This window comes from Eriocheir sinensis, chromosome 55, assembly GCF_024679095.1.
Source record: "Eriocheir sinensis breed Jianghai 21 chromosome 55, ASM2467909v1, whole genome shotgun sequence".
Lineage (NCBI taxonomy): Eukaryota > Metazoa > Arthropoda > Malacostraca > Decapoda > Varunidae > Eriocheir > Eriocheir sinensis.
The window spans coordinates 4,341,206-4,362,007 of record NC_066563.1 but is presented as its reverse complement, the minus strand read 5'-3'; the positions used below and the strand labels follow the sequence as shown (position 1 = coordinate 4,362,007).

Genomic DNA, 20,802 nt, shown 5'->3' with positions numbered 1-20,802 from the left:
TCTTATGTTTCTGTGATACCTTCCTTTGGTTGATAAGACAGCAGATACAAAGCAAATGAGAAAAATTACATATACAAGAGCTACAAAGCAAATTATTAACCCGGTAGCAGCAGGGATCATGTTTCTTAATGGTCCCCCCAATCGAGAAAAATGAGAAGAAATCACCCCTCACACAAACCATTTCATAATATATATCAAAGCATTTGTGATCAGATTATGTATCATCTATTTTGGGGGGTTTAAATCACGGTACAAATCTGGCCTGTCGCTGCTACACAGTAAAGCCACAAATTTGGCTCGTCGCTGCTACCGGGTCAAGCTTCTTGTGCAGCTCAACTGGCATCTTTCAGCCATAGCAGCTGCCAGTAGGCCATGAGCCTTGTCAAGTAGTGAAGCAAGTTTCCAACACCTCTGCAAGGTGTGAAACAAAAGAATATCACATTGCACCAAAATAACTTCTTAAAAGTAGTTTGTAAATTAATAAATGAATACCCTATTACGCTGCACTTCACACAAAATCAATAAGACAAGCAGCTGAAACACTTCTCTTCCCTATATGGTTGGTTCACCCAATTCTGAAGTGAGCACTATCGTGCGCTGGCAACCTGATGTCACACAGTGTGTTTGATTTTGTGGATACTGTATGCTAGTCTAAGCTTAGTAAACAATCGTCAGTATCAATAATATGCAGGCAGCAATAACAAATACTGTAAGTTAGTCAATTTTGAGTTAAAAAATATTAGTAATGTCGCAAATAGCCATTTTATTAGTATAAAGCCTGCAAATTTTCATGGTGGTGGACAGCTTCAAGGCTGTTTAATAATCATAATCAGCAATCTTGTACATTAACAAAACAGCTATTTATGACATTACTGATATTTTTTAACTCATAATCGACTATAAGTGATGGTATTTGTTACTGCTGCCTGCATATTACAGGTAACTCGATTTACGCGAGTATTGTGTCCTTGAAGAGGTCGCGTAAATCAAATACAATGTAAATCAAACAAGAGATAGGTTTCTATCGAAAAATAAATATTCACTTCATTCAGTGGAGAGAGAGAGAGAGAGATCCATATCACTGAGATATCCACTCAGTCTCAGCCTCACTCGTGTGAGGAAGAAATGAGGGACACCATGAGCGACTGGCTAGTATTGGTACCGGTACCGAGCAGTCTGGTACCAGTACCGTACCGTATAGCTGGTACTGTTAGTACCAGTACCTGCCCACCCCTATTGTTGAGTAGCGTGGCAGCATGGGTACTGTATTGTTGTTCAAGTGGCGCGCGGAAAGAACTGAGCTCAGCCGTGAGGCCGTGGCGCCGTGTGGGTCCAGTTGCGCGAGACATCTGGTCACATTTCTGGTGGCCACTCTATAAAATATCGCATATAAGTGAAAAAAACGTGTGAATTAAACATTTATTTGGATTTTGGACCCCACGTTATTTAATAAACGCGTAAACCAAACTCGTGTAAATCGAGAGTTACCTGTATTGACACTGATGACTGTTAACTATGCGTAGGCTAGTATACAGTATCCACACAATCAGACATGCCGTGTGACAGCAGGTTGCCAGCACACGATAATGCTCACTTCAGACTTGGGTGAACCGACTATAGTATCACCCTGCCTCAACACTTCAGTTGGGTTCAAAACCTTTGTTGCACATAAGACCCCATGCAATCCATTTTTGTCCTACAAATTTGATTCCTAAAAAACTTTTCCAGGTGGGAGACTGGACACACTCGATCTGCCCTTGTAACAATATCTTGTTTTACGATTAGACTCACAGGCACACACAACCTCTTAGCAACTGGCATACCGTTCTTTGAAGCCTATCTGGGAGACCTGGCAGATGAGCTTTGTATATGAATACTGAAAATACAAACACATAATTGTAAAAATGAAAAAAAGTCATGCAGCTTAGTACACAATGTAGAGAAACATAATTTTGATATCTCAGCTGCAGATACTTAACTGAATATTGCAAGCCTATACACTTGAAATATCACTCAATCAATCAATGTGAATGGTGGCATACTCCAGGGGATGAACTGACTCGTCCAACCTATGATGTCATCCCCGGGGATCCTTGGAGCAAGTTTCTATGTAGGCACCTTTCCCATACTGTCCATCTCCCAGCAGGACCCATCGACTTGCTCTACCCATGAGCTTTGTGGGCACCCCCTTGGCCTCCTCCATTCCGGATTGTTGTCTCAAGACATTACAGAAACAATCTCCAGCTGAACAGAATCAACTTGTGTAGTGCGCTATATGCATTTGTAATATCAGTGCAAAGATGCTCAAAGTTGGGGGTGAGGCCATGATACATGGGTACTATAAGGTCTTGACTGCCATATGGCAACCTAGCATACCATTTCTTCTGACTAAAAAAAAAAGAGGGCCGGTCATCCCTATCTGAGAAGGAATAGAGGACTGTCAGGACTATAAAAACTACTACAATATTAATGTGTTAAGTGTGGAAGGCAAGTTGTTTGTACATCTATTCCTCATGCAGATTAGCAGACAACTGTTAAAATTACAGAAATCTGAGCAATTCAAGTTCATGCTAGGTAAATCAACAACTATAATAGCACTTCACATATTGGGGGAGCATAGATGTGAGTTTTGACATGGCTTTGCAGCTTATATCTTGAGAAGCCATTTGATTCAGTGCATCATGGAGCATGCCACAAGCCCCTGTACCTCACAGGGATTCCTGCAAGGACCAATGATCTAATGACTGGCCTGTGCACTGTACCTGAATGTGCAGTGAAGTGTCTGGGGGGGGGGACAGCAGCAAATCTGGCTTCTTTCCTGTGAACACAGGAGTGAGGTAGGGTTGCTTCCTTGCCCAATCATCTTTCAACACTTGTGTGGACTTGGTATTACACTGAGTAATGGATCAGTCATTGTGGAGCATCTATTGGCAATACCAGGGTCACTGACCCCCTCCCCCTGGCAAAGTGTTTAAGAGCTGTGGAAAGAGTGCAGCGGAGGGGCACCAGAATACTCACTGGGGTGAAGGAACATCGAGATCCAGGACCTGCCAAAACCGAGACACACCTACTGAAAGCCACGGAGACAAAATTAAGATCCACATCATCACCAATGAGAAACACGTCGCTGAATGCTGCAAGAATGCATGTCACATGAGAGGAAACTGTCTCCTTGGTTTAACCCGTGGGCAATGACCACACCAGCAGCTGGCGCCCATGGCTGCCAGCTGCCCTCTTCCTCACGCTGAACACACTGGGCTGTAGAGGGCTCCGGTGTGGTATTTAAGTGCTGCAGCAACCATGGCAGGGTCCAGCGACACGCCCTGCAGCCAGGCGGCGTCAGGTTGGTCACTGGAGTTTCTGGAGTGTTTTAGGTTAGTTAGGATGTGGGACCACGGCCTCCAGAGCCACGTCAGTGTTAAATGCTAGCGGCTGTTGTCACAGTGTTGTGTTGTCAGTTCGCCGCTCTGTCACCAGAGTGGGGATTGGATCCTGTCAAGTTGCCCAGACACCTGCAGGAAGGTATGTGAACACTTGAGGGCATGGAGGGCAGTGTTGGGGCTGAGGGTGTCGCCGCCTGTGGATGTGGATGCTGGCTCTGGATGCTGTGAGGCTGCTGGTGCGGAGGGAGTGGAATCTTGGGTACTGACGCAGGAAGTGTTCTGGTGTGTGGGGCACCATGGGCAGTGTGGGGCCTGGACGATGTAGGGAAGCGGAGCGGGGCCTAAATACTTATCAACGGTATACGGTAAGCTCACCAAGGCACCCCAGCTTCGAGCCGTGCGTGTTGGTGCTTCGGGCGGCGGCACACAACTGACGCACGCCAAACGCACCAGTGTTGCCAACTCAAAATTTATAAATCCGCTAGAATGGCTTAAAAAATCCGCCATATGATAGGTGAAGCTATAAAAATTTGCCGCTAGATTGGACTTGAAAATCCGCCAGTTACTCTTGTTAATTTTAAGATTTTTCCCGCTAGATAACATGCAATTCCGCCAGATCTAGCGGAAAATCTGCTAAAATGGCATCACTGAAACGCACGCGCCACCTCAGCCGCTCATTGCATAGATTTTTAGTCCCATATTTCAGTCAATTTCCCTTCCTCCCCGAAAAAATAAAACGATTTCCCACAAGTCCCCAGGCGTGTCTTGGAGGGTAGGGGTGACTGTAGTGGCGGAGGGGGAGGCAGACCTCTTGTAAAGAACTACCAGATTTTTTTTATATAAATGTTATAAAACTCTTGAATATGAAGATGTCTATGAAATGTTAAAACACAGAGGGGGTTGAAGGAGGAAGATGCGGCCCGAATCAACGACCCACAAGACGAAGAAGAGGACCGAGTGGTTTCTGGGAAGCAGTATCTGGATCTGTAATTTGTATTCTCAGACGTTTCCACCGCTCAGGTCATCCATTTCTAAAGGCTAAAATGGAGTTTAATCGGGTTTTCATGGGTGTTTTTCACGTTTAAGGTACAGAAGAGGGGTCAAACTACCACCCCAGGGTCATCAATGTAGCCTACCTCTGGAAATGCCCAGTACCCTTTCAAAAACCCTGTCAAATTTCCTCCCTTCTCCTTTGTTGTTTTACTTGCAACAATAAACTATCAATCAATCAATTTGAGTGTGTAAGCGGCGAAGCGTTTGAGAATATGGTCCCGCTGATCTGGATTGTGCATAACACGCATATAAGTAAAAAGGTATGAAGACAAACAAGACAAAGAAGAAAACAAAGACAAAAAAGATAAGGGAGAAGGAGAAAGAAAAAGAAGGAAGACGAAGAAGATAAGGAGGTAAAGGCAAACAACACAAAGAAAATGATGGAGAAAAGAAGAAAAATAGACAAAGAAGATGATGAAAAGAAAACAAAGACAAAAAAGATAAGGGAGAAGGAGAAAGAAAAAGAAGGAAGACGAAGATAAGGAGATGAAGGCAAACAAGATGAAGAAAATGATGGAGAAGAGAAGAAAAATAGACAAAGAAGATGATGAAGAGAAAAGAAAACTAAGACAAAAAAGATAAGGAAGAGGAAGAACGAGAAGAAAATAGACAAAAAAAAAGGAAGACGAAAAAGAAGGAAGAGATGAAGACGAAGATAAGAAAAAGAAGGAAAGAGATAGACTAACGCTCACCACCCACACTAACTCCTTATTTCTAGGCCTATATCGCCGCCCTAAACGTCTCTACTATGGGCCTATCAATACCCAAACGTCTCCTCTATAGACCTACATGCCCCTTATAGCTGGTCAAGGTCAGGGACGAGAAATGAACGTAAAAATGTGAACAGAGGACTGGCCTTCAGTTTACCCGGCCATTCATGCCAGGGTATTCGTGGCCTACTTTGGGCATGTATAAGTAGTAAATAAATGTAGTCAATATATCAAGGAAGAAAACGACCAAGAAAATACACACACATGCTGAATGGCAAGAAAAAATATTATTCCATCTCATTTTATATTTCATACAAAAGTTTGTCTTTATTCCCCTAGCAATATAGAGCTAATATATTTACTTAACATACAAGTTTCTTCTTCAGCTAATACCTGTGCTTCCTTTCCCTTTGTCCTGGAAGATGGTTATGGCGAGGGAAGGGATTGCACACACTCACCCCCTCCCCCTCAAAAAAATAAAAAATAAAAATAAAATAAAAATGAAAATAAATAAAAACTCCTCCCTCAGAAATTAAGTTAATATAAAAACTGCCTAAGACCTTTCCAGCCATCAACAGTTAACAATGCTGGTCTGAGTCTCAAGGCAGGAACATGATTGGGGCATAGAATAGATGAAGAACATGAAATTAAATAGAATAATAAATAGCAGAAGTTGAATTAGTGAAGAGTGGTTATAACAAGCATGAAAGCTGCATAAGAGGAAAAATACTTCACATAGAGGAGAAAAGAGAAAAAGAATTAGTGAAGACAGTGATTATACCGGCCCTGAAAATTATATATATGCAGAAAAATACTTCACATAGACGAGGAAAGAGGAAAAGAATTAGTGAAGACAGTGGTTATGACAGCCCTGGAAGCTGCATAAGAGGAAAAATACTTCACATAGAGGAGAAAAGAGGTAAAGTGAAGACAAGTGGTTATAATGGCCCTGAAAACTATTTATAAGCAGAAAAATACTTCCCATAGAGGAGAAATGAGGAAAAGATGATTTATTTTTGTTGCATGAGGAGGAAGATCAGAATTTTTGGTGCTTGAAGGAATAGGAAATATTTGTTGCCTGTAAAGAAGAAACTTGATAAATGGAGGCAGATGGGAAGAAGAGGAGAGGCAGAAGAGAAGAAAAAGAGAAGCATGTGGGAAAAGAAGAAAAGAGGCAGGAAGAAAGGAGAACAAAAAAAGGCAGGAGGGAAGGATAAGAAAATAGGAAGGAAGGAAGGAAGGAGAAGAGGAAAAGAACCAGGATGAAAGAAAAAGCAGATGAAGAAAATGATAATGATAAAACGGTGACATGTGATTCAAGTCCCTCCATACTTTTTGACCTTGAGTGGCGAGGGCAGGCGGTCCATCACCAGGAGAGGATTCAACTCCACACTCACCACCGACTGTCCCTTCACCTGGCCGAAGAATAGCACCTGGTTGGCCCTCTTGATGACTGACACCTGCATCCCTTCCCCTTGCCCCCCTCCTCCACCTCCCACTCCCCGACCAGGACTCTCGCCCTTCTTCACCCTTTTCACCCTCTTCTGGGTCTCCCCGGCTCCTTCCTTGCCCTTCCGTAGCACCATGAAGGCCGAGTCGTTGTACAGGAGGATCAGGTCAGGCTGCTCAGGGTCGAAACTCACGTGCTGGATCACTGAATGCTTCTTGGCCAGCTCCGGGAACGGTGCACTGAGGTGCTGTCGGCAGAACGGAGTGTAGCGCCGTGTGGATGGGTCGTACTCCTTCAGGCTCATGTCGGCATACGCAGCCACCACCACCTTCGTCAGCGGGTGAACTCCAATGGCTGTGACGGGAGCGCTGTGGCCGGGCATGGCAGCTGACGTGTTCCCCTCGGTGTCAAAGACGGTGATGGTGTTTTTGTCGTCCACAACAGCGAGTGTCTTGCCCTCCGTGTCGCAGGCCATTTGGAGAACGCCACACCCCACCTTGAGGCTCAGCTCCTTCTCCAGCACAGCCTCACTCCCCGACACGCCGATCAGCTGGGGACAAACACAGTTTTTTCACCTTTCCCAAAATTTATTCCTGAGTAAGATTCTGTTCAAGAAGCCCAATATTCTGCTGGCTTTGTTTCCTTCTTCAGTGCATTGTGGGAGCATCTTTAGCTTGACAAAATAATGACACCAAGGTCTATGACACACTATGCTATCTAATTTTGCACTGCAGATAATCTGGCATTTATTAACATTAAAGGTCACTTCCCATTCATCATAACAAATTAAAAAATTTACAGAAGGCTTGATGATATTGCTTATATTAGTCTGAGTGTTAAAATATTCATGTCCTCAGCAAACTCATTCATATCACTGAGTCCAGCATCAATGTGACTGATGTAATTTATGAACAGTACAGCTGTGAAAAACCCAGACACTGCTAGAGACAGACAAAGTCTGAAACAGCTCCATCAATGACCACCCTTTGTTGTGTTGCTCAGCAAGTTTGTGATCTATTTATGTCTTACATTTGATACCTAGTTGTTTGATGTTGTAAAGTAATATTTGGTGAAGAACTTTATCAAACACAATTTGAAAATCCCTATAAACAATGCCCAGTGATTTGGTTATGTCAGACACTGAGAAAAGGTTTGACAAGCCGGATCTCCAGGCAACTCTCAGATTACTAGGTAATCAGGGGAGAGCGAGTGAACAAGCATGCATGCGTGCATCTGTGTGCATGTGCATGTACATGTGTGTGCGAGGGTGTTTGCTGGGCACCAAGGTAATGATACAGTACCTGAATGCATCCTGTGACAGCCGCTGAGGCCAGCCTTCCCTCGCCCAGCCACAGCACCTGGTGACTCCTCTCTATGGTCTTGCTGAGCTGCCTCACCCGCTGCAGGCCAACCTCACTCCCTCGCTGGGGAAGAACACCACCATCAGCACCGCCAATACTCTCAACACACCATTCCACATCAAGCAACCAGGGCAAAGGTGAAGGAGGAAGAAATGGAAATGAAGCAAAATAAGGAGGAGAGAGAGAGAGAGAGAGATGAGGAGGAAATAAATATGAAGAAGGAAGACCGGGAACCAAATAAGATATGAATGAAGTAAGATATATATTTCATTACTCCAGCATAACCCTCTTCCACATTCTGTATATCCATCTTACCTGTGGGGGGCTGAAGTGGTAGAGACGGATGTGTCCCTGAACGAGGTAGGTGATCCACTGGGCCTTGGGGGACACCGCACACCCCTGGATCACCTCGTCTTCCTTACTGCGGAGCTCCAACAACTTCACTCGGTCCTGCACAAGATTGAAAACCAAACATAGATTAACATAGAGATTTAAATAGAAGGAGAAGGAGGAGGAGGAGGATAATGAAAGTATAAAGAGGAAGTGAAGAAATGTATATTATGAAGGAAGAATTGAAAAAGGAAAAGGAGGGGTTCAAATAAGATAAAGAGGAAGAGGAGGTGAAGTAAGAATTGCACAAAAGAAGAGGAAGAGGAAGCATCAAATTAAGATAAAGAAGGAAAGTAAAGGAAGATGTGAAGGAATATATGAAGAATTTAGACCAAAACAAGTAGATGAAAGATTGCAGTAGACAGAAAAAAAAAAGAAGGAAGAGGAAGACTATAAGAAGGAAGGAGAAGGAAGAGAAGGAGGTAAAGAAACACATAAAGAAGGATATGGACATGTAGATCAAGAAAACCAACAGTATGAAAAAAAAAGATCAAAATGACACCAATGTTAAATAAAAATACAGTATCACACCCAGCCACCAAGTCCATACCTCAGTGATGGGAAGGAAGCTGCCCGAATCCCCCCCTTCTTGAGACGACGCTCCCAGCCGCCACAGCTCCACACGGTCACTGTATTGAAGTAACAGCGACTCAGCTTCCCGCGCCACAGAGATGGACCCAGGCTGTATAGGGGTAGAGATAGGGCTGGTTAGGTTAGGTTAGATGCACTGTGATTTGTTTTACTTTTTTCACAGTTAAAGGAAGCAGCTCCAGGACAAAAAATAAATAAATAATGAGAAAAAAAATGCCTGCTAATCACTTCCCCTATAGAAAAAGTTTAAAAGAGAGGTCAGTTTCGGGAGGAATAGTTTAAAGTGCTGTTTCTTGGGTGGATGGATTAAGAATGTTTGAGAATAAGATGATGAAGAGGAAAAAAGAAAATGAAGAGAAAGAAGATGGAGAAGTAGAAAAAGAGGAAGAAAATGAAAAAGGAGGATGAGGAGAAGAAAGAGAAAAAGAGATGAAGAAGAACAAGAACATGAAAAAAAAGATGAAGAACAAAAACAACAAGAAAAAGAACAAAAACAATAAAATAAAAACAATAACACCAGCTCACACTCTCCAGACCAAACAAAACATTTCCCTCAAGCATCAAACTCACGGGCGGCAGAGCAGTGAACCTGAAGACGGTCTTTGGAGGGTAGTAACTCAGGGACAGGATGGTGTCAACGCCTGGAAAGAAGAAAAAGTACCATAAAGCCACAAAGTCCAAAGGAAATTGCATTGATTGGAGGATTCACCTTTGCCTATATAAACTAATCTGATGTGGCTTTCAAGTATTAGAACCATGCAGAATATAGGTGTCTAGTTTAAGCCTAAGGGAGGTCACACTGAGGGGTAGATTCACCTTTGCCTGAACAAACTAAACTAGGAAGATAGGAATTTCAGGTATTACTACATGCAGATTGAAGCTGTCTAGTGGTCAGCATGTGAGCGTGGTGAGTCCGTGGACCTAGGTTCGAGTCCCACCGAAACACGCTAGTTTCTTTACACCATCATGCTGCCCAGTTCTTCAATCAAACCTAACTCCAGCAACTTAGCTAAGTGGAGCAACGGGGGGCAGCATGGGCCAAGAATGAGTCATACATCACGGCCGGCACTATAAATAAAATTCATCTAAGCCACTAATGGACTGGGATCGTCCAAGAGGCCCCTCAAGACAGCCTACCATCGCTACTGGCAGTAAGTAAAAAAAAAAAAAAAGAAAGAAAGAAAGAAAGAAAGAAAACAATCAAGAGGCTCACCCCCCGAGTAGACGTGGTCGGCGGCGGTGACAGCCAAGGCGCGCACATCATGGGTGTGGATGGAGCGCTGGATGGCCTTGATCCACGTCTCCACCTTGCCCCGCTTGGTGCTCATCTCCACCTGGCTCACCTGCACGATGGTTGGGTCCACGCCTGAGAGGGAAGAGGTGATAAGAAGGGCTTGTTAGGTAATTGACATAAGTAACTCGAGGTTCATTATAATAAGGGACAGGTGTAATGATGATAATAATAATAATAATAATAATAATAATAATAATAATAATAATAATAATAATAATAATAATAATAGCGGTAATACTGATGCCAGAGACCACCAACTCACCAGCCACGTAGACGGACTTTTGGTCGGCACAGATGGCGAGGGATAAAACATCTGCCTTGTGTGTCTGTATGCTGTGGGTGATGGTGCCCACCTCGGCGTTCCAGAAGCAGGTCTTGCCGCTGCAGGAAGAGAAGTGGAATGAACTTTGAAGACAAATAATTTCATCCAAGAAGCAGACAATGAGGGAGACCTATTTTCCATCATGTATTCTAAGGAGACAAAAAGTTGATACAAAAGGGTGAGGTCATTCCCTTACCTGGAGTCACCACTAATTATGGTCATGTCGTCCAGGATGCCTACACACCACACGATGACCTCATCCTTCCTGTTGGAGGAGCCCAGGGCACACCGGGTCACCTGCACACACAAGCAAAAGATCAAGAACAGTCTTAGAATGAAACAGAGAAGTGTATCAGAGCATAATTAGCTACTGCAAAAAATAAGGATGCGAAATATGCACATTTTCCAGAGGGGAAATGTTGAAATTTGACAATAGGAAACTCTATGAAAGATTAAATTAACTGAACCTGTGGAAACTATGGAAAACTAAACTGATAAGAACATAGGAAAAATTATGCACTGGATAATCAAAGATACACAAAACCTTATAAGAATTCACAAAGCACTAATAGTCGATAATGATCAGGGAAATATTTTTAGCATAATGACACTTAGGTAGAGAGGAAGTTTAAAGAAACTCCATTGTAGTACAGCAGCCTCACCCGTCCTTCCTTGAGGGACCATAGCCGTACGCAGTTCACCGAGCCGGTCACGATGTAGTCCCCACTGCTGTGCCAGGCGATGTGTAGGATGCGACCTGATGCCACAAAGGTCCATGAGTTAACTATTTATTACAAGCATCACGTGTTACCTAGCTTTCCTACAGAGAGAGAAAGAAAGAGAAGAGGAAGCCAAGAGAATGATAGGTGGACCAGAGAATGAATGGCACAGAAAAGGAGGGTGTGAGAGGCAGGAAGAGCAGTCAAGGCAAAGAAGATGGTGCCTAATGAAAATATCAATAAATCTTTGTTATAGCCCTCAGGATACACAGAAATAAGTCTATAAAGCATAAAAAAGAAGCACATTGGCTACATTATGCAAACTTATATCAGCATCAGTCTCAATATTACAGTAAGTTTAAAATGTTTAGCTGATGTCTGACCTTCCTGCTTCTCCAGCGCTCTGTTATACATGACGCCATCCGCCACCACATCAAATATGCAGACGTAGCCTCCCTCGGTGCCAGTCTGAAAGGGAAACCATTGATCTACTGCGCCAGGATGATCATATGAAGAAAAAATCAACCATATGAGGTGGAAAACATCAACCACAAGCTTTTGAAACTAAAATGTTTACTCTACTGAATAATTCATGTTGTAACAGATTCATAGACTAATAAGCCACTGCATACTAGTTGTCTAATTACTACATACTAACACTACTATGATATTGATAACCTTGTGACTTGGTGTAAATTATAACAAACCGGTACTCACAGCTAGCTTTGTCTTGTCCTTGGAGAGTGCAAGGCACCATGTGGGGCCCCCAGTGACTGGTGTGCGAAGGATCACCTCTCGCGATGCCAAGCTGTGCTCTAACAAGAAGCCATGAAGGCCGGTGCTGAACAGCCTCCCGCGGCACCATGCCAGCGCCTCCACCGAGCTGTCATTGTCCCCTGCAGGGAAAGGGTGAGGGTCACATTAAAGTTGTCTATCAAAACCAATATTAGTAGTAGTAGTAGTAGTAGTATTGAGAATGAGAAATATTATTATTAGTGTGACTGAAAATTAGGTTTAACAAATGATAGATATTGCACCTTTAAATTTTACAGAGCCTTAAAAAAATTAAGAAGAATAACTAAGATGACAGACGCTAGAGGAGCTTTTAGTATCAGACTTTAGTATAAAACATTTCCTCACAAATTATGATTCTAGATGAAAAAACAATACTTAATTATACCTTACTGATATTCTTAAACATATGTGACATTCAACTGATATTCTACATGACAAGCAATGGGCCTATATATACCTGGGAGAACAAGCTGCAAAAACGGCCGGCTCTTGCAGTTCCATATTTCAATGTTGCCATCAGCCCTGGGAAGGAAAGGGGATGGGTTAGTCTCTTGTCACTGGCCTGGCTCACTCACACAGGAAAAGGAGGGAAGCTTACCAATTCATATGATCCTTTCCAGTTTGACCTCAAGGGATAAGAAGCCATTCCTGTTACTTTAGATTACGCTGCCTGAATTTGGTCGTGGAATACTGGTTTTTTTAACTACTAGCTAGAGATGTGCCAATACCATAATGTTGGCTGATTTAAAAATGGTATATTCACGAAAGTGTAGCCTTCTCTGGCGGCAGTGGTGCAGCCAGTGTTTCAAGAAATACCTCCTTGCAGAAATAAGTCGCATATACATGTTGGGGGGGGGGGGGTTCCAGGGGGGGCACAGCCCCCCTGGTTAGAAGGGGGGGTCGAGGGGGGTGAAGCCACCCCCTTGTTGCAGGTCATAAAGCTCAATTGGAGTGGTTTAAATATACTCCCCCACCCTAAACCCTCTGCGAGCTATTTTGCGGCTGCGGCAGCTGCACCGCCACAGCGGCCGCCGCCAGAGGAGTCTGCGCTTTTGTGAATATTATCCCTTACTTTCAACAACAAATACGGCCATAGTGTTAGTCTTCCCCATTCCCTACCCGTCCCCATCCCCATACGCGGGACCGGGGTATGGACAAGCCGCCCCGTCACCTTCCCATCCCCGGGACAGATATGAGTGACCAATCCCCACGTCATAATAATGTTGACAGCACTTTCAAACCAATAATTACAGAAAACGAAATAAATAATGCATTTTTTACACACCATTGTATTCATATACATTATATATCATAAAACAAAACAATAGCGTTGTTGATCTACAAGTAAATAACAAGTAACATGGGTAAGTTAATTTATGAGACAGGTTGGTAGCTATCCATGACTCGTCACACACCTGGGCAGCCACACCGGGGTTGCCAGGTCGTGTCATTTATGGCATTTTTGTCTTAAATCAAGGTGGTCGCCAAGAAATGCAATTTTTTATGGTATATGTTAAGTATTCCCATAATAATGCCATATTTAGTTATCAATCTGCCGTCTTTTGCCATTCTTGGGGACAATTATAAATGAATCTTCAGGAATAACTGTACATTTACAATCAAAAGGAAACACCAGAGTCTTTACAAACTAAAAAAATATATTAACTTTAGCAAAGTTTGCGATATAATATCAGTCATACAAATATTCTGATGCTTTTCAATATATGTCCTTCTATAATAACAAATAGAACACTCTTTACGGACAATTTACCGTTTCACCCAACCAACGATTTTCTGACGTGGTTCATGTTTTTCTGGTGATAGATTTAGTGAATTGCACAATTTTGTACCTCATTTCCGTCGCAAATGTCTACATTTCGAGTTATGCCTCTTTTCAAGTTATGCCTATCCCCTGCCCTAAACGATATTGGGGACCTGTGGGAACACGGGGTTTATGGCCACGGGTAAGGGATGGGGATGGGATGGGAATGGGGAAGTCTAACACTATGGCCGATAGTCCTTGAATTGGATTTTTGAAAGCGTTTCCATGATTGTTGAACGTTTGTAAAAAAGATATATGAAGAGCTAGTGGTGTTTCATAAGGAAGGTAATGAAATACTGGGATGGTACTAAAACGAACCTTTACCAAGAAAAGTCATGGTTATCTTAAAGCACAAAATAACTGAGCCAGAAAAGTATTGGAGTATCGGCTATATTTTCACCTATCCCATAACGATAACGATACCGATACTACAAATTAAGGCCGATACTGATGCCATGGTCACATCTCTACTTACACACAATGATATTCACATAACAAAAATACTCGCTGTTCCAGGACACCTCTCAGACCCCGGTGAGGTGAGGCCGAAAAGGAAGAAAGTTACACCAACCCTCTCCTCACTCCCTCCTGACATGTTACCTCTGCCCCTTACCACGCCTCCCTGACCCACCTGGACAGCGCTAGCCTGCTGGTTTCCTCCTCATAGCTCATGCACTGGATGGCTTTGGGGTGGAAGTCGTAGAAGCGAACATTGTGGACAGTGTACTCGGCCATGCTGCTTTATTTACATGGGGCCATGGGGCCTTGATCTTGAGCTTGATGGCACAGGTAACGTAGGATTTCTCAGGCCTTTGTAAAGATCTTAGAGGAAGAATCCATTCTTCCTCCAAGGTAAAGATAAAGAAAGATTTGGAAAGATATGCACCCAGGAGTACCCTAAGAGGTGAGATTAGAAACTCTGATGAAAAAAGAACTACTCCACGACAGGAAAAGACACTCAAACCATGACACATCTTGCGTCCTCCTCTCGGTCCTCTCTTTCAATAGTATTGTGTTATGTATCTTTCCTTATTATGATTTTCTGTTTGTTGCTGAAATCACTTATTTTCATTGTTTTCTGTGCACTTATTCAAGCCCTTTTTCCCAGCACTTTATCAGGAACACTTGACAGCTTTACAATTCTTCCTTCTGTTTCCTTTTTGCCTCCATACAACCCTAACACCATGCAGATTGCCCCGTTGTACTCGATCCCCTCTCTGCCTCTCATAGTTGCTATATTCTACAATTAGGTGTTCCATTGTTTCTTTCTTCCCTGTCCTACAGCTACAGTTTCCCCCGTCCCTGTTCCTGCCATTTACCTCCAGGGTTCCCGTTCTTGTTTTAATTAGACAACAGCTTGCTCCCCCAGTCCCCTACATGCCAGTATACTCCCTCTGACTTCTGTTTCCTACTGTACCATCTCAATTAACGTAGACTTGCCACACCTACACATGTATTAATAGTTGTATAATCACACTCTGTCCTGCCTGGGGGTTGGGATGGCATGTTCCTCCCTTCTCCCTTGTTGTTTACCTGCAAAAATAAACTATCAATCAATCAATCAATCATTCCTTCCTACCATTTGACTTGGCCGTTTCTTTCAACTTTCTTGTTTACATGTATTAATGGTTGTATAATCACACTCTGTACTGCCTGGGGGTTGGGATGGCATGTTCCTCCCTTCTCTCTTGTTGTTTACCTGCAATAATAAACTATCAATCAATCAATCAGGGTGTGCCGTTACAAAGGCGAAATTCTCGACAGTACTCAACAACACCGCTCACCTTGAAATTGGCGGGCGGCGGGCGATGTGTCTTGACTGTCTGAGAAAGGCCCCGAAGCAGAAGGACTTCTCGGGCTGGAAATATACGTCCTGCACCAAGGAATCTAGTGAACTCCCAGAATCCTTGGCCTAGTGGCTCTCAGGGGAGGATGCAGATACCAGTGAGGGTGTGAGTTTTCCTTGACCTCAACTACCATAGAGATCAAAGAAGGTTGTACGAAGGATCCTGAGATAATGTATCCTAAGGGTTTTACTGCAATAGTTCTCGTATAGTTTTTGTTCTGTAGGCTAGATGGTGTTGTCATACATTGAGGTTGGTCTTCCAGGACATGTTAGGTAGTGGTCACTCAAAAATTTCAGCAACACAACTGTTACTTTCTGGCATAATCTGATGTGTTTATGTAGAACTGGTTCATAAACTAGGGGACGTTAGTAATTTCCAAGGGGGGTGCGAGCCCTGGAGGAAAGTTGGAATTTCTGTTGTTAGAATATTTATTGTCTTGACAAATCGTGGGTCAATATTGAGAAATTTATGAAGTAAAGCAAAGTTATCACCTTTATTAACTTTAGTTTTCTATAATCTACTTAGACTTATCATTTTTTAATAATCCTGGAAGGGAATTATATCTACCTGTGGAGGGAGGGACCCATTCCTAGTGGAGAACATAAGAACATAGGGAGACTGCAAGAGGCCAGGTGGCCTATACAGGGCAGCTCCAGAATCCCCCCCACTACTCACGATGGGTGAGGTGTAGTTTCAGGGGTTACAGGTAGAGGCTTGATCCTCATTTACCTTCAGCACGGGCGTACGCTCCAGCACCCTGTCTCCTTACTGCACCCACACCTCACTGCCACCTGTCATCCTCGTCCATGTAGCTATCCAGTCTACTCTTAAAACAAGCTATCGTCCCTGCACTAACTGTGCTTGTCTATATCTCTCCTAAATCTATACTTTTCCAATTTAAATCCATTACTGCGTGTTCTATCCTGCTGGCTAATTCTCAGTACTTTACTTATATCGCCTTTGTTGTAACCCTTGACCCATTTGAATACTTCTATCAGATCTCCCCGCACTCTTCGTCTTTCTAGTGAATGTAAGTTGAGATGTTTCAGCCTATTTTGATATGGGAGGTTCCTCAGCCCCTGAATCATCTTGGTCATCCTCCTCTGAACTGATTCTAGCAAGTTGATGTCCATTCTGTAGTGTGGGCACCAAAACTGGACAGCATAATCTAAGTATGGCCTAACTAACGCTAAATAGAGTCTGAGGATGACCTCTGCACTCCTGTTGGTTACCATCCTGTTAATAAAGCCTAATACCCTGTTAGCCCTATTCCTCGCACTAATACATTGCTTCCTTAGTTTTAGGTCAGAGTTCACTAACACTCCCAAATCCCTTTCACACTCTGATCTGCCTATCGCTGTGGAGTCTAAACTATACCCGTGTAATGGGTTGCGTGTTCCTACACTAAGTACACTACACTTGGTGATGTCAAAATTCATCTGCCATTTCGCTTACCAAGCTGACAGTTTGTTGAGATCCTCCTGCAGTGCTCTAGCATCCACCGCTGTCCTAATAGTGCATCCTATTTTGGTGTCATCTGCAAATTTACCTATGTCACTAGTTATCCCATTGTCTATGTCATTGATGTAGATAATGAATAAAAGCGGGCCTAATACTGAACCTTGAGGAACCCCACTGGTAACATTACCCCATTCAGATTTTTTACCATTAATGGTAACCCTCTGTTTCCTGTTGCTAATCCATGCCATAATCCAATCAAATACCTTCCCTCTTATTCCATGAGCCCTGACTCTATTTAGTCTCTGGTGAGGTATGTACCTAATCGAAGGCCTTACAAAAATCAAGATAAACTACATCATAGCTCTCATCATTGTCAGCTGCCTAGTATACTATATTGTAAAAGGATAAAAGTTTAGTGACGCACGACTTTCCTTGAATAAACCCATGCTGTGAGTCGTGAATTAAATTATGTCTGTCAATATGGTCCCTAATACTATCAGCTATTATTGACTCAATCATTTTACCTATAACTGACGTCAAACTAATCGGCCTATAGTTTTCCATAGAAGATTTGTCACCCTTCTTAAATATTGGAATAACGAGTGCCTGCCTCCATGAAACAGGCACCACCCCTGTGTCTAGTGACACAGTTAAGTGCCCACTGATTTCAGTTTCACATTCCTTTATTACCCTGGGGAAAAGCTCATCTGGCCCTGGCGCCTTAGTGACTTTAAGTCTATCTATCTGTCTAATCACGAGCTCCCTACTTATGTTGATGTCGGTTAATCCTTCTACCTCTTCTCCCCTGTAGATCTGTTCTCCCTGAGGTAAATCATCTAATCTTTCTTTGGTAAATACAGTTAAGAAATATCTATTTAATGCCTCGCTCATTTCCTCATCTCTGTCAGTCAGTGATTCTCGTGACTTAAGCGGCCCTATAATCGTAATAAAATGTTTAAGAACCTCTGATTTAGAATATTGTAATTTTTCCGTTGCAGATCACTAGTCTTTTTTTCCTTCCCCCCTGTAGAATGACAGTTTATGAGAGAAATGTCAGACTACACAGAGAGCACATCAAAGCCTTTAAAAACTAAAATAGTATTGTTCTTGGAAATGCTACCCTACAATCTGCTCAGTTAATAAAAACAAATACTTGATATCCACTTAGCTGCTCCTCAATAAATAATCGTCCCCCCAAAAAAAATATTGCACATCTGCTAAATTAACCTAACCTAGACATGAGCATGGAAATCTTTACTGGTAAAAGAGCTGAAACACCCAGCGCAGTATCATCAGTCATGGCTTTTTTTTTTTTTTTTTTTTTTTTTTTACATCAAAGGATGCGGCTCAAGGGCAACAAAGAGTACAAAAAAAAGCCCACTACTTGCCACTCCCACAAAAGTAAAAAGTAAAGAGAGGTCAATTTCAGGTGGAGAGGTGTCTTGATACCCTCTTTTTGAAAGAGGTCAAGTCATAGGCAGGAGGAAATACAGATGAAGGAAGACTGTTCCAGAGTTTACTAGTGAAGGGGATGAAAGAATGGAGATGCTGGTTAACTCTTGCATAAGTGGTTTGGACAGTATAGGGATGAACATGAGTAGAAAGTCATGTGCAGCAGGGCCGCAGAAGGGGGGAGGCATGCAGTTAGCAAGTTCAGAAGAGCAGTCAGCATGAAAATATCGATAGAAGATAGAAAGAGAAGCAACATGGCAGCGGAATTTAAGAGGTAGAAGGCTGTCAGTAAGAGGAGGAGAGCTGATGAGACGAAGAGCCTTAGACTCCACTCTGTCCAGTAGAGCTGTGCGAGGGCGGACAAGGCCTCTATATATAGAAAGCATCTGTGCGGGGGAGAAGAACTGGCGGAGACGATACAAAACGCCCAACCTCGAGGAAGCTGATTTAGTAAGAGAGGAGATGTGAAGTTTCCAGTTGAGATTTTGAGCCAAGGATAGACCGAGGATATTTAGTGTTGAAGAAAGTGACAGCTGGGTGTTGTCGAAGAATAGGGGATAGGTGTTTGGAAGATTGTGTTGAGTTGATAGGTGGAGAAACTGGGTTTTTGAGGCATTGAAGGACACAAGGTTCCTTTTGCCTCAATCGGAAATGATAGCAAGGTCTGGGGTTAAGTGTTCCGCAGCCTCCAGTCTGGAGTCTTGTAATTCCTGTTGAGAGGAGTTGAATAATGCAGAGTGGAGTCATCAGCGTATGAGTAGATAGGACAGTTTGCTATGGAAAGATCATTGATGACCTTCTTTCCACAACAAACCTTGTGTGAGTAAACTGCCTTGCACGACCCACCATCCCTAGGTTGCAATAATTTCTTTACTCTCAGTTTACAAGCTGAGTAGTAGTATTATACACTCAGACATCACATGGTGGTGGTCTCATAACCTAATCTATGGACAACTCAGTTTTCTGTGTTCACTTTTTGTTTCTTGCTTTGGTCATGGAATGAGTGGAGGATGTTAAATTTAACTAACGATCTAATCTGTTGTCAGCCCAGTTCTATATAAGCTCTAATGTCTGTTGTCTTGGTGCTGGCAGGAGTGGAGAGGGCTTGGGGGAGTGGATGATGGTGGAGCTGCAAGGAGTACTCAAGACTAGCTCTCAACTCACCATGGGAGGGAAGCTGCTGGGGGATCTCCACTTCAACAAACAGGTGAGCTGCATATTACCCTTAACTGTGGCTCTTGGATGAGACTACTGCTCTCCCAGCACCCCATCCTGCACATTTGATTCATTTTTACTCAGGTAAGGAGACTGAACACATCCTTGTAAGCACTTGCAGAGTGCCGAGTTCTTTACAACTGATCAAAAACATTTTGTGCTGATCCATCCACCGACAAAAGCCCACCCTCTCTTGATGTGGCCAGTGGCAAGGTTTAAGTGTGGGAAACCAATATTCTAAAATTAGGCAGGAAAGGCCACATGGAGCTAATAAATAAACTGGAATATTCTAGCATGAGGCAACAGACCACAGAGCTGTCATAATCTTGCACCAGGCAGCAAAGACTACATACAGCTGCTCATAAAACTGAATCTGGAACATACATCTTTTCCAGACTGCTTTTGACTACATGGCTACTCTCTTAGAGCTCACTCATGTAACTATTGAGGCAGGAGTAAGGAACCCCCATTGTCAAGCTCTGACCCCTTAAGGTTGTCAGTGCAAATATTTTGATAACACACTGTACAGCCTGTGTGTTCTTGCAGGGCATCCCCATCTTGATGATTGGTCACCACATTCTGCATGGCAGTGTGCAGGACTTGCCCAAGCCCTTGGCTGTTATGAGGAAGGTGAAGGCTGACGACGAGGCTCAGGAGTCCCATTATTCTGTCACGGCCGTCATGAAGAGGAAAGTGATCTTTAAAAACAGACCCAAACCAATTGTGATGCCTGAGAATGTGAAAACTGTTGTGTGAAGCCTAAGGTTAGTTGTTGTTAATAAAGTATTTGTAATTTGTGGAGAATCTCATTGCCAATAATCATCCATGTTCAAGTACTTTCATGTCATAGTTAACAACTTCCTGTGAACCCACTGGCCAGTCAAGGCAGGCTGTTCATTCCCTGATTTCCTAGTTGTGATTTTGTGGTTTTAATAGT

At 43.1% G+C, this 20,802-nt stretch overlaps 2 protein-coding genes across 2 annotated transcripts; one reads left to right on the top strand and one right to left on the bottom strand.

The window, feature by feature from the left end:
* Window positions 1-5,433: 5,433 nt before the first annotated feature.
* On the bottom strand, window positions 5,434-14,685 carry LOC126983931 (U3 small nucleolar RNA-associated protein 4 homolog). Its single transcript, XM_050837156.1, has 13 exons — window positions 14,522-14,685; window positions 12,526-12,590; window positions 11,991-12,169; window positions 11,657-11,741; window positions 11,217-11,311; window positions 10,751-10,851; window positions 10,495-10,613; window positions 10,152-10,304; window positions 9,509-9,579; window positions 8,898-9,029; window positions 8,273-8,407; window positions 7,898-8,020; window positions 5,434-7,146 (listed from the first exon to the last, which is right to left on the bottom strand). The coding sequence occupies exons 1-13, from the start codon at window positions 14,623-14,625 to the stop codon at window positions 6,463-6,465; spliced, it is 2,046 nt and encodes a 681-aa protein (XP_050693113.1). The 5' UTR covers window positions 14,626-14,685; the 3' UTR covers window positions 5,434-6,462.
* Window positions 14,686-15,648: 963 nt separating this feature from the next.
* Window positions 15,649-20,662, top strand: LOC126983929 (chromosome transmission fidelity protein 8 homolog). The gene is made up of 3 exons (XM_050837155.1): window positions 15,649-15,842; window positions 19,743-19,857; window positions 20,412-20,662. The coding sequence occupies exons 1-3, from the start codon at window positions 15,823-15,825 to the stop codon at window positions 20,619-20,621; spliced, it is 345 nt and encodes a 114-aa protein (XP_050693112.1). The 5' UTR covers window positions 15,649-15,822; the 3' UTR covers window positions 20,622-20,662.
* Window positions 20,663-20,802: the final 140 nt, after the last annotated feature.